Source organism: Sciurus carolinensis, chromosome 13 (genome assembly GCF_902686445.1).
Source record: "Sciurus carolinensis chromosome 13, mSciCar1.2, whole genome shotgun sequence".
Classification (NCBI taxonomy): domain Eukaryota; kingdom Metazoa; phylum Chordata; class Mammalia; order Rodentia; family Sciuridae; genus Sciurus; species Sciurus carolinensis.
The window spans coordinates 4,157,105-4,171,196 of record NC_062225.1 but is presented as its reverse complement, the minus strand read 5'-3'; the positions used below and the strand labels follow the sequence as shown (position 1 = coordinate 4,171,196).

The 14,092-nt window shown below is 39.9% G+C and overlaps 1 protein-coding gene across 3 annotated transcripts in view; it reads right to left on the bottom strand.

The window, feature by feature from the left end:
• The window catches only part of Anapc1 (anaphase promoting complex subunit 1), a 75,349-nt gene that overhangs the window by 39,894 nt on the left and 21,363 nt on the right, over positions 1–14,092 (bottom strand). For all 3 annotated transcript variants that reach the window (XM_047522488.1, XM_047522489.1, XM_047522491.1), the window contains 8 exons: positions 12,787–12,921; positions 10,304–10,444; positions 9,746–9,806; positions 7,906–8,093; positions 4,755–4,829; positions 3,959–4,227; positions 2,115–2,206; positions 1,258–1,406 (listed from right to left, as the gene is read on the bottom strand). In XM_047522488.1, the coding sequence (XP_047378444.1) occupies positions 1,258–1,406; positions 2,115–2,206; positions 3,959–4,227; positions 4,755–4,829; positions 7,906–8,093; positions 9,746–9,806; positions 10,304–10,444; positions 12,787–12,921 (1,110 nt within the window). The remainder of the gene's footprint in view (positions 1–1,257; positions 1,407–2,114; positions 2,207–3,958; positions 4,228–4,754; positions 4,830–7,905; positions 8,094–9,745; positions 9,807–10,303; positions 10,445–12,786; positions 12,922–14,092) is intronic.

Below are 14,092 nucleotides of genomic sequence, written 5' to 3'. Positions count from 1 at the left end.
GCTAAAGTTTAAAAAAAAATGAAATAGTAAAGACAATTTTTTAAAAGAGTGTTAGGAGGAGTAGTAGTAACACTAACCAATTGCAAGGCTTACCACAAAGCTACAATAATCAAGGTAGTGCAGACAGTCACAGAGATCAAGGAACCACAAAAAGAAGTATAGAAGAAGGCCAATTAATTTTTGACAAAAGTACAAAAGGAACGGAGAAAGACTGTCTTTTCAACAAATGGTGTGAAAGAACTGGATATCCAAAAAGAGCAAAACCTTGATTGGACCTTCACATCTTATAAAAAATTAACACAAGATCAGAGATCTAAATGTAAAATATGAAACTAAAAAAACCTCCATAAGAAAACACAAAAGAAAATCTTCATAACCTGAACTTAAATTAAAAAATTCTTAAGATACAATACTAAAAGTAATCTCTCTACTGCTGGCCAAAAAAAAAAAAACTAAAAACTTTCATGAGATTAAAGCATTAAGAGAATGATGAGACAGGACAATGAACCAGGAGAAAATATCTGCAAACAGCGTATCTGATAAAAATCTCACAAATTCCTCACGACATCCATTAGAGGAAGGCAAAACAAAACCAAATGAGATGACACAACCCATATATCACAATGAGAGGGACAATACCAAACACAAGACTCAGAAACAGTCTCCTAAAGGTTGCCAGTGGGAACGTGAAAGAATAGCCACTCTGGAAAAGAGCTGACAATTTCTTAAGCCACGAGAAGACACTATTTGACCCATCAGTCCCACTCAGGTACCTACCCTAAAGAAATGAAAACTTGCCTCAGCCAAAAACCTCTATGCGACTGCTCATGGCAGCTGTATTTACAATTGCTAACAACTGGAACCAACCCAACTCTCCTAGAGAAAACTGGTACGACCACACGATGGGCTACAAATGAGCAAGAGAATGCAACAATGGTGACCTGCAATCACTGATGACAATGGCAGTGACCTGAATTATCTGAAAATCACGAGGGGGTGTGTGCCAGTGATCCCAGCTACTCAGGAGGCTAATGCAGAAGAATCGCCTGTCCGAGGCCAGCTCAGCCAACACAGCGAGATTCCATTTCCAAAGAAAAACTATTGTAAGGGAAATTTGGGGGGACTGATGCAAATGTTCTATAACCTAATGATAGTGGTAATTATATGCTAAAATTCAAAGACCTGTACACAGAAAGAAAGAGTTAATTTTACTATGTAATTTTAAAAATCAACTTAAAAAGAAAAAGAAATACATACCAAGACAACAAGCCTGCTCCGTTCACTGATTCCAGGGAGGTACGGGTAGGGTGGCATTCCCTCGCCTTTCAGACAAGAGCTCACCCACTGATAGATACTGGGTGGCTCAGAAGTAAAAAATGATGGATGATGCATAAATCCTGTTTGACCTTTAAAATTAAATAAATATTTAATACAAGAATGCATTAAGACAATATTACTTTACTCTAAAAGAAAGACAATCAACAGTACATGTCATCTCGAAACGATAACATTTTTCCACATTCTCTAAAATGCTTCATGTTTTCTGCCACAGTAAGTAACTGACTACCTCACCAACTATATAAAAGAGTCTAACCAAAATTTCTGGCCTAACCCTAAAGGTGAGAAAACAGAAGTGACATACAGGATCCACCTCTGTTCTAAGAACTGGGACCCTCCTAAGTTCCATTAGCTCAAGGTGGTAATGAAAATGTCCTACATCTTGCTGTCCAACGTGGTGACAACTGAACTATGGTTACGTGACTATTTGAACTATGGTTAGTGTACTGAAACTACATTTTTTTTTATTAAATTTAAATAACATGGCCAGTGGCTACTAGCAGGACAGCACAGGTCCAGGTTGTAGCATCCCAAAGCACCAGATGCTCTCTAAGTTTCTGCCAGTCAGAACCGGGGAGAGGGTGAAGTTTTCCCTACATGCTGAAGAAGTTATGACTTAGGACCAGTCAGGCATTGAATACTACAAACTAAAATCTGCCTGGTGAAGTCTTGGCCCTGGGCTGGTGGTAAGAAATACATCCTCTGCCATTCACGGAGAAAGACACAAGCAAATGTACTACATAGTTCAGAGTATCATTAATAGCACCAATGCTTACCTTGGTCAATTGTGCACACCTGTCCAGTAGCTCTGACAAGTGTGGGGTAGTCTCTGTAGTAATGATCCACATAGGGCCCCAACTGCAAGTCCCTAAAACACAAGTGAATATGCAGAAGGTACAACACCTTCTCCCCAAAGTCAGAGGGATTCATCAGTGGAACTAAATGTGCTTATGCCACAGAAGATCATCAAATCTAGAGTCTCTACTGTGTTCTGGACTCGAAGGCACCCGAAGTGACAATGCACCATAAGCCCCTTTTGCTAGGTACACTTCACGTAGGCAAAACTAGAGGAACAGCACTACAGGCTCCTGCCTGCTCTGTGACAGCTATGTGATCTTCACCATGTCATCGCCATGAACTTCAGTGTTTTCTCCTACAAAGTGGAGAAGCACTAGCTAACGCACCCCAAGGATCTGATGATTCAATAAGAACATATACGTGAAAAAACCTTATGAAATGTCAAAGACTACAAATGTTAATGATTTCAGAGATCCCAATTAGGGTTTGGGAATTAGTTAATTACAGAAGAATTTTCATGACAATAATGATTTGTTGTAAGTGAAACTAACCAGCAATTAAAATTACCATCTCAGAAAAGAATTTCAGGATCTCAAGAAAAATCATAGAAATCAGGAAATGTGTTACATTCCAACTCTAAGAGGGAAATATCAATTTACCTTCTCTCTCACTAAGGGTCAGAAGGGCTCAAACAACACCTAAGTGGAATTCAGAGACACAAGGTGTCACAAAGCCTGCTGAAATCTACCAGGAGAGCCACCTGGGTTCACTAGGAGTACCTGAAAATCAGGGAAGATCCTGGTTGCAACAAGCTAAGCCTGCACAAAGAGCCCATAGTGACAAGCAAAACTTGTGTACTTGGAAACAGTTTCTTCCTCACTGAGTCAAGGAGGACACTACCTCTGATACTTTGTATGTAACCAAGATTTTGCTAACTGCAAGGCACTGTGAATACAGGCATTTTGGGAGGCGGAGACAGGAGGATCTCAAGTTCAAAGCCAGCCTCAAAAACTTAGTGAGGTCCTAAGCAACTCAGTGAGACCCTGTCTCTAAATAAAAACAAAAATAGCCTGGGGATGTGACTCAGTGGGTTAAGCACCCCTAAGTTCAATCCCCAGTACCCGTCCAACCCCACCCCACCCCAAAAAAGAAAAAAATGATTCAACAGATATTGTTATATAACTTTCACTGCAGCACAATCATCTTATCAAAATGAAAAACTGGGGCTGGGGATGTAGCTCAGTGGTAGAGTGCTTGCCTAACACGCACAAGGTTCTGGGTTCAACACCACCAAAAAAAAAAAAAAAAAAGTTTAATTAAAAAAAAAAATTGAAAAGCTAAACAGATCATCCCCATTTTCTTTGATTTTCTGCTGATCTTGAGACAAAGACTAAAAATCCCACTATGGTCCATGAGCCCTTACACAACCAGTATCTTCACACAATTCTATGGTTTACAGAAAATGCACTAGTTGCCCAAGAAGGTAGATTTCAGAAACTTACAAGGTTTCTATATGGTAATGTGGAAAATAAGTCACCTAAGGACCTCGAGGCAGTTTCTTTCTTTTTTGGGGGTGTGGGTAAGGGGTTGTGGTACTAGGGATTAAACTCAGAGGCACTTGACTACTGAGCCACATACCCAGGCCTACTTTGTATTTTTTATTTAGAGACAGGGCTCACTGAGTTGCTTAGTGCCTTGCTTTTTGCTGAGGCTGGCTTTGAATTTGTGATCCTCCTGCCTCAGCCTCTTGAGCTGCTGGGATTACAGGTGTGCGCCACCATGCCCAGTTCAAGGTAGTTTCTATCACACAAATGATATTTACCTTGCCAATTGAACGAGAAGTTCAACTAGGGAACAAATTCCTTCACCCATTAGGGTATTCAATTTAAGCTCCTCATAGACAAGGTGAAGAACAAAAAAAATTGCAGGTATATGAGGAAAGAGAAGGGTAGAAGAATCCAGACTGAGGTTCTGTGAAAACTCTTCAGCCTTCACCCTTGAACCTTCCGAAGAACTCAAACATAAAGATCTGTTCAAAAGATGAGACTCGACATTCTGGTGGTAGTCTGAATTCACTAAATATTCCCAGTCCTGAGAAGAATAAACAATATTGTTAATACAATGCCTCCTTGTAATGCCATCACTTAAAATAAAACCATGTCCACATAAAATAATTCACGTTTCATTTTTACTTAAGGTCAGTCTAGACATATGAAAAATCCTTTTAAAAAATCACAACACCGAGAAAGGAGAAACAACTGCAAAACAGTCACACCACTGCCAGGTGCCATGGAGGCTGGAATATTTCAGGGCCTGAATGACAGAATGTTGCATAAAAGGCAAATGGTCACTGTAGGTGGCCAATAAAACACTGGCAATAAATTATCTCTAAGTCCACAGTGAAACCATGCAGCAACACACGTTTAGAAGGTGAATGAGGACACAGTCCATGACCACAAGAAACACAACAAACCCTTCCCTTCCGAGGAACTATTATTCAGTACTAAAATAAATTAAGCAAAATATGTTGGAAATACAGACAAATTGACAGGAATACCACAGAAGGGGGCAACCGGTATAATCACCCATTAATTAATTTCTATTACAATAATGCTTACATCATCAGATCCCGTCTCAGAGGGCCTTGCTTTTTTGGGTGCAATGACTGGAGAAAGTGACCCTTCAAAGTCAAACTGGAAAATAGTCCAAAAGAGAAGAAAAAAATCATAATTGTATTAGTCAACTAATCAATGTAAAAGGTTCAGAATCAGTTCTGCTAATTATTAAAACTGAGGAAACCCATCAAAATTCATTTTTCCACCTGGAAAATCATGGTACAATCATCTTTCTCCTAGGTCATGGTGAAGCTGAGATCAAGTCACACGGCAGCACCAAGCGCAGAGCCTGGGCTCACAGGCACTACGCCTGTCGGCTCCTCGCCCACAGCAGAAGCACCTCAGGCACATCCACGTGAGGAGCGGCCAAAATCACCAGATCAGGCTCCAGCAGAACACTGCAGCCTCTGCCACGGGAAAACGCAAAATGAAGAGCACCTTCCAGGGAGACCTTTGTACCCTGAGCTTTGAGCCCAGGACAGAGGCCAACGAGGGATGAACTATGAGTCCTATGCATACGTGTCAGAGCAACTTGGCTGCAAGAACTGTAAATGTGCACCTGTGGTCCCAGCTACTCAGGAGGCTGGGGCAGGAGGACCACTTGGGCCCAGGTGTTCTGGTTACCCTGAGCACATACTGAGATACCATCTATTTAAAAAAAAACAAAAGCAATTTTCCATTTTATTCTTCCTTTTTTTTAGACCATCATGCAATAAGTCACAGAGCCATGTCCTTCTTTACACAAGAAAAAAGGATAATGCTCAGTCCTCCCCACAACATGGAAATGTGGGGAGGACTAGTTCTCTGCCAGACACTGGGGCACCACTCTATAAAAAAAAATTTCTTTGTCAACAATTTTCACAGGTTGGTAGCACATTTATTTATTTATTTATTTATTTATTTATTTATTTATTTATTTTGCAGTACTGAGGATTGAACCCAGGGCCTTGTACTTGGGAGGCAAGCACTCTACCAACTGAGCTACATCCCCAGCCCCTGGTAGCACATTTAAAACTACAAAAAGCTAAAGTACGCTCATTCATAATGTAGAAATTATTGTCCTAATCTTTTCTAATGTAAGAAGGTAAGTACTATTGCAGTAGGTAGGTAGCTTTTCCACAATTGCTTAGAATAAAAGAAAGCCGTTCCTATTTTCACAGTAAGATATTTTTCAAGTAAATTGAAAGGGGAATTCTTTCATATGCTACAACAGACACAAACTTTTTTTTTTTAATATATTTTTTAGTTGCAGGTGGACTCAATGCCTTTATTTTTGTTTTTATGTGGTGCTGAGGATTGAACCCAGGGCCTCACGTGTACTAGGCAAGCGCTCCACCACTGAGCCACAACCCCAGCCCCAAACACAAACTCTTAACAGTATCTAGGACATCAATTCAACAAATGTTCACTGGGCCTCCAGCCATGCCATTACCATGGGCCCATGAGTAGAGAGCAGTGGAGGGAGAAAGGACACAAACAAAATAAATAAGTTAAACATATAGCATATTTAGGTGCTCCCAGGCAAACAGAGGAGGGCGCAATTGAACATGGAGCAGCACGTGAGGCTACGCTGAGGCATCATCTGAATAAAGACCTGAGCATCTTGCCTGAGGGAGGCAATCTTTGTAGCAGTAACAGCAAATGCAAACAGCCTTAGACAGAACATGCTTGGGGTGCTCAAGAGGGGAGGTTAGTGTGGCTGGGACAATGTAGACAAGGCAGAGACAAGAAAAGAGCACAGAGGTAAGAGACAGCGGGGTCAGAGGGCCACTCATAGCCTATGGTTTTTATTCTGAATGAGATGGGAAGTCACTGGAGGATTTTGGCAGGGTGACTAGCACGACCTGACTTGATCAGACAGGACTGCTTTGGATGCTGGGCTGAGAAGAGACTGAAACACAGGCAAAGGACATGAACTATAAATGGGTATGAATCTGAGAAACAAACTTCACAGTTACTTACACAGAAATAAGATAAAATTTCTCAGGAAGCTGGCAAAGGTTCACCAACCATACATAATCAACAAGGCAAACAGGTGCTTCTAAATGATATCAGCAAGAACACCAAGTAGACCTCTTTTAAGTAGTCCCTCTTTTAAGGTTCATTTCTTGAGAAATCACTAGGTGTGCAGTTAAAGATTTGTGAAAAACAATGCTTGCAAAAATGAAAAGAAAAAAGGATTTGACGAAGCTCAATTATTAGCTCTTAGTTATGATAAAACCACATTATGATAAAAGGAAGGAATTTTTGTGAACGATTTTTAAAAGATGTGGGAAATTTCCATTGATAGCATTTTAATCTAACAGGCAACATCGAAATGTTTAGAGTGGTTATTTCTGAGTAGCAAAATATAATTATTTTCTTCTTAATTCCTCCATATTCCAAATTTTCCTCAATAAGCACGTGGTTTTTTTAATGGATTTGCTAGGCCAAGGCTAAGATGTATAGTTAGACACAGATAAAGTGGCCTGGACCAAGGTAAGTGTGCTCTAGAGTGACTTTAGTGCAACCCAGGCAGGACTCCCCTGGGAGTGATCTCAAGTGGAATGAAATAACCCTTACTAAAGGCACCACACAACAGGGTTTGCAAACAGCCTACAAAGGGCCTGAGAGCCAATTCCAGAGAGAGGGGAGGCATCCAACCTTATGCCTGAAATGGGGTAAATACTCAGGCCAAGGCACTGCCAATCCCCCAGAAATCAACCTTCCTCACGTGCTAAGAAGTGTGGTGTGTAAGACAGTCTTGCCTTCAGAAAAAAACATTAAGCCAAGAGTCAGAAGCACAGCCTAGGCCCAGCTTTGAACAAATCACAAGTCTGTGATCTCTTTGTGATTCAGTTGCTTTATTAACAAAACTAAGACTACTACTAATCATAACTAGCAGTCATTTTACAAAAATGAAATGAGAAATAGTCAAATGTGCTTTAACACATTATAAAGATTCAATAATTACAATCACTAGTAAAATGTTATTAAGTATTAAATGACATTTGATTTACAACATATAAACATAATAAGCCTTGGCATTAGTCCAATATTTTGTAAGGTACACCTATTTTTAAATCTGCTGTATATTCTGAATTTTACATTGCCAAATGCAAACATTACACTGATAATAGAATAGTTCATGAAGAAATCAATTGTATTTACTTACATTTCGGGTCCATGCTAAGCGGTCTGTGTTATAACCCATCATGTTCATGAGACAAATCACAAATAAATTCCACTCGGAGTGATAACTGGGTCCTCCTGGTGCACTGTGGACATTGTACCACTTGACAAGCATCTGAACTGCTATTTCTTTGGGCAGGATAAACTTAATTGCTTGCACACATGTTTGTACTATTAAAACAAAGATTAATTTTAATATGCTTCTTATGTATGCACTTAAAGTTTTTAGGTTACTATTACATGAAGGGCAATCACTATGAAAAGAGAACTATCACTCAAGAGCCCATGGGATGCACACATTAATGAGTCAATCATCTGAAACTTAAGCCAGCTAGTAAATAAAACAGGGCTTACTAGAGGTCTGAGGGCAGCCATTAGATCCTTAACTCTGGATTGGAAGGAAGGTGAGCAATAGCCCAGCTCACCTGGGCCCATACTGATTTATATCCACTGCTCCAACAATTAACAATTGCTCTCCTTTTCCCTCAAAAATGCCCTAGCTTGGATAATAAAGGGCACCCTATGAAAAACATATTAACATGAAATATTGCTTAAATATTTTAGTAGATAATACTTATTTAATGTACACACCCACAAACAGCAATGCTTAGCTAGCTTTAAAAAAAGTTCTGAAAGAGTTTCCTATTAACTAAAGCTTCACATTTTTATTTCTGACAACAAAAAAATGTTAGAAAATCAAATAACCAAGGATGTCACCATTGAATCCACAGTAAGTGTAAACCAGATACTTCCAGGGGATCTTAGGAACTCTATAAGTACATAAATTTATGTACCTGAACTATGTGGTTTTTATTTGGCAGTAAAGGGGCAAGATTATACTTTGTTTCCTTCCTTGTTTTTTTTTTATATATATTGTTTAAACATAGTATTTTAGGTACTTGGTCTTGCAATTACTGGCTAAGTACCCTTTAGAAAAGCAAGGAATCTCCTCACAAATTTGGAATACCATTTACCACACCTGCAAAAAACAAATTCCTAAAATTCAAGTCATTCTAGTCTACAATCTGCCAACGTCTTGCTCTGGCAGCTAAATTCTGAAACTAATACATGCATGAACTTTCTTATGTCACAAAGGCACTCTTTTCTTAAATTTTTTGACTAACTCCTTCAATTCTAACATTTTGTTTAGTATTCTATGTTCAGAAATACTCTATTACTATCTTCCAAATTGCATTTCAGTAATAACTGAAGCAGACTCCAATATTTCTGAAAACATTTCTGATTATAATTTTACTTTAATACTCAGTTTTAGCTAATCAAGGTAATTATGTTAATTTTACAATTAATCTAAACTTGAGAAATTTACTTTAAGATTAAAAACATTATTAAATGTCAAGAAATATTTCAGTTGTGTAGGCTGTTTTCTCAGATTTTCTTCCAAAAAGCACATCCCTATAATACTGTAAATCTCACTGCATGAAATTCCTCAGCATGAGAATCCCAGAGAAGCAGGGTGTAGGGGGGCAGCCTGGAGTCCCAGATACTCAGGAGGCTGAGGCAGGAAGATCACCTGAGCCCAGGAGTTCAAGATCAGCCTGGGCAATACAGAGAGACCCCCGGCCCATCTCCAAAAAAAAAAAAAAAAAAAAACACCTCAGAGAAATAGAATGAGCAAGTCCTTCACTTGCACTCCAGCCTAAGCGCCCCCAGGCTTCTCTGCAAAATGAAAAACCTGACCAGAGGCTTCAAAAACAAACCCTGAGTGTTAAACTCCCCATTGTTGATGTAAATCAGTGGTTCCTTCAAATCTTATCAATCAAACTGAGAACACATGAAGAGTGAGGTCTGAATCTCAATCATACCTAATTCAGAGGTGGCAATTTCAGGAATAGTAATCCTAACCATGGAGCCATTATTCAGTTCCTAGTGAAAAGAACAGAAACAAACAAGAGAAGATACACAGAACTCCAGCTTTACAAGACTACCTGTCAATAAAATAAAAGATAAACAGTGTTTTTCAAACAGAAATGAACACTTGAACTAAATGTGTTTATAAAACATTTCCAAAATAATCATTTAATAAAAAGTGTCTAATTTTCATAGACATACTAAGCATCACCATAATTAAGATGGTGACTTACTTTTAATGAAAAGACAAAAATCATGTCAATATGCAATTCAACTTACTGAACGTGCTTTAGTCTTTGATACATTTTTAACAAAAGAAACTTCAGAAAACTTAAGCAGAAATACCTAAAGTTAAAAGTAAAATGGGGCAAAAAAATGACACATTGCAAAACATTTAAAAATCATAAGAAATGTTTGTTCTCATTTTTCAGACAAAATTCTGCATTCTGACAAATTTGAAATGACAGCCATATTTCTTGAAAAGTTACCTAATCTTTTAAAGATATACTTACTAGAGTTACTCTGTTATGGACAGGATCTCTGACAGAATGAATGTAAGTTCCGAGCTGCTGGAAGGTACAATCCTCATTATAGAGAGAATCATGAAGTTTGGAAGAATCCCTCAGTTCTGGAACTGGGGATAACAGAACAGCCTGTAAAATGTCATAAATAAAAGACAAATAAAGTACTTTTGGAAAAATTAAGGATAAAAGAAACTTTATTTCTCTTCTGCACATGATCTAACAAATGATCTTATGTAATGATTTTAAAGACATCCTATTCCAGCTACCATATGGTACCATGCAGCAAACCACCCTCCTCTCAGAAAACAACTACAAAAGGTAGATAAACAGCACAGCACCTGACAGAGGATGGCTCTGCAAAGCTGGGGAGGCAATCTGGACTCCAGCCACCAAGATCTAAGTGAGACAGAGCCACAGGGAGGGGCCAACACTCATCCTGCTTTTCCTGCTCTGAGCATCTGCAATTTGGGTGGTGGGGAAGCATACAGACAGGCTGAGGATGCAAGAGGCCCTGGGCACTCTTCACAGGGCTACACACAGGTCTGTAATTTGAGGGAGGCAGGGCAGACATGATTTGAGGAACTAAGAATGCAGGGAGAAGGATAGCAATGAAAAAGCAGACAAATGAGACCCATATTTAGTGGTATGTCTCTAATAGCAAGCATTTATCTGAAAATGTAAGAGCAATTTTTTTTAGCTACAGATATGTAGATCAAAAAATTAAATGCTCTTTGTTTGATACTAACTACAGATGCTTCTAATCTTCAATCCCTAGCCATGACTAATGGCCCTTTCTGTATTTCTGTAATTTGAATCTGAAACTTCCCTAGGTGAACATCTTGTCAACACCGAAAGCCAATCAGGTCTAAGATCTATTTATTATAGTCTAGTTTGCATTCCAACAGTCACCAGGAAAAACCCAGCTCCAGCAGACTGCGCTACTGGCTCCAAGCCTAGTAGTACAAACTGCCAGAGAAGTGGGAAGGCCCACAGCCAGTGGGAGAGACCATGGTCTCCAGTGACCTCAAAGGACACTAGCCATTCCTGGGTTTGTGGAACTCCTTCAAAAGCTGGAAACCACTTTTCATTATAAAAGAAACTTCCAAATCACATAAAACCCTGTGCTACTTCTCCAGTTTTCCTTCTGAAAGTCCTGAAAATGTGCTTAAAGAAAAAAAGGTCAGTGATGTGTATATTTAAAAACCAAACCAGGTCCCAGACATTACCCAATACAATTGCCAGCACTAACTTTTCCTTCAAACTGCCCCTAAATAGCTGCATTTAGGTGCTCCTCAAATACACACTACTTTTCCTCCTTGACTAGGACAGGTACCTGCCAGGTGGTGTGGGGAATTTTGAGCTTTGTTCCACAAGACCACTCCCCAGTCTAGCAGAATAAAGCCAGTCAAGTGACCAGCTGTCACTTATATGTCCCCAGGTGTCTTTCATCACTGTCTCCCTCTCCTCTCAGACCACTCTAGCTAGAACCTTTCTGTATCTCTCACATGGACACAGACTACATTTAGAGTCTAAGAGGTCTCCCACCTTCGCTTCCAAGAGAAACCTGTCTAAAACAGATCTCAACACTCACAACTCCTTCTTCAAAAACCTGAAATGCCCTGGCAACTGCATTCAGAATAAAACCAGCTTTTTATCCTTTCTATCTGAAAGTAACAGTATAAGCTAATGAGCTTTACCACTCATTAGCTTCACAGCACTGGACAAGTGGCCTCTGTGTATCCACGTGCCCAGTCGTAAACAAGGATCACCCAGCATCTTCTCAGTCAACAAAGCTGTTCTAAGTGCTTCGGTGCATTAACACTTATAAAGCACATACAACAATACCTTGCACACAGAAAACGAGCAGAGGTTTGCCATTACCACTGTCCCTCCTGCCCTGCCTCACCTGAAGACTACTCAGATTTTAAGCATTCACTCCACAGCTCCATGGAGTCCTTACCATGTGTTAGGAGAAGGAGAGGCCAACCCCTTCATCAGTTATTCTCCACTCTGCTGCCTCCACACCTGTGTCTGTGTGACTCCTCCCTCCCCAAATGCCTTTTCTGTTTTAGAATCCTATGAGCCTCCCAGTTCAACGTGCCTCTCGGAGACAAACCTCTGGTTTTTGCCACGATGACCCACAGGATGCATCTTTCCCTCAGTGAGTCTACTAGGGTACATTTATTTCTCACTGGAAGATCAAAACAGTCTCCCCTAATCATATAGTAATAATAGCAGTCTACCCTAAATAATAATTTCTTAAGCAGACAGTACATCTACTCCTTCCGAGTACACTTTGAGCTCCCTAGTTGGAAAAGTATATATCATTTTCATCTCTCAAGAACCTTCAAACAGTAGCACACACATCAAAAGGGAGATTAACGTATGGCAATTCTATCATTTGTGTTCAAAAACACATTCTGTAAGTATTATCTAAAATTAATTTTGCTAATATCTAATCCACTTCTTACCTCATCCAATGATCCCAGCAGTTTACCGAGAGGCTTAGGAGTACTGACGCTGTCAAGGGGCGTGCTGGGTCGTGGCATGGTGTTGGACATTGTCAGGGAAGGAGCTGGCAGTCCAGGAATAAAAACCTTTCCCACCTTCAAGCAACAAAAAAGTGGGGGAAAGTACTGGCTTTAGTGAATGCATCACATCCTTAAACAAAACGATAAAGCAAGTTAAGCACAAATTCCTTTTAATATGTCGAAGTTTATGCTCATCAAACACAAGTGGAAAAACAAACAATATTTTAACAATTTTTTCAAATTCCACCAAACAACTGCAAACAACTTGCCTTAATTTCTTGTCTGATTCCTTTTCATTAAGAACCATTTTTTGTTTTTTTTCAAGAAATGGAGCCAGGCCTGCAATCCAAGCAGCTCAGGAGGCTGAGGCAGGAGGATTGCAAGTTTAAAGCCAGCCTAAACTATTTAGCAAGACCCTGTCTCTAAATAAAATATAAAAAGGCTGGGGATGTGACTCAGTGGTTAAGCACCTCTGGGTTAAATCACCAGTACCAAAAAAAAAAAAAAAAAATCAGAAGAGGGAAAATGTTAAGATCATCAAAACAAAGTCCCATGTAGTTAATAGTACCCCTGTTCCTACCTTATAGGCGATAAAGACAGTAGGGCCCCTAAGCTTTCAGAGGTTGCGTGCAGTAATCTTGTTAGCAAGTCTCAAAGCAGAGAAAGGACACAATTACTCTCAGAGGCTAAGAAACTGTGTGTGGCTTAAAACCTGAAATCTGACCTGATTCTAACGGCTCTCCAGCTCACCACTGCTGTCCATCATAAAGTCTACAATAGTTCTTCCCCAGAAAACATCATATATGCTCAGTTCTTCACTGGACTTAAGAGTGAGTAGCAATCTATGCTAACCACCCAGCATCTCTGCTTCCTGGAGGGCTTTCCGGGAAAACGCCATAGATATTCAGGTCCATACAGGCCAAAAACTGTATGATCCAACCAGAGGGAGAAGCTGAGAAGTAAGTAGATCTCAACAAGGTGGACGTTAATGGATCGCTGAAAAGCTGGAGCTGACAAGGTGCCGGAATGCGACCCTGGGCGGCAGTGAGCGCTAGCACAGTGGCAGCCGTTTCTGAGCTTCCCAGAACCCTAGCACTTGCCTCACAAGCTCCCATAACTTCCAAGTAACAAGGAAGCACTGCTCAAACTCACAAAGGGACCAACTAGAGACTGAAGACGGGAAAGAGATGGACTCAGGAGATTCTTGGTCTTTGCTGTTATTGTTTGACCCTTATGTAACAGGCCT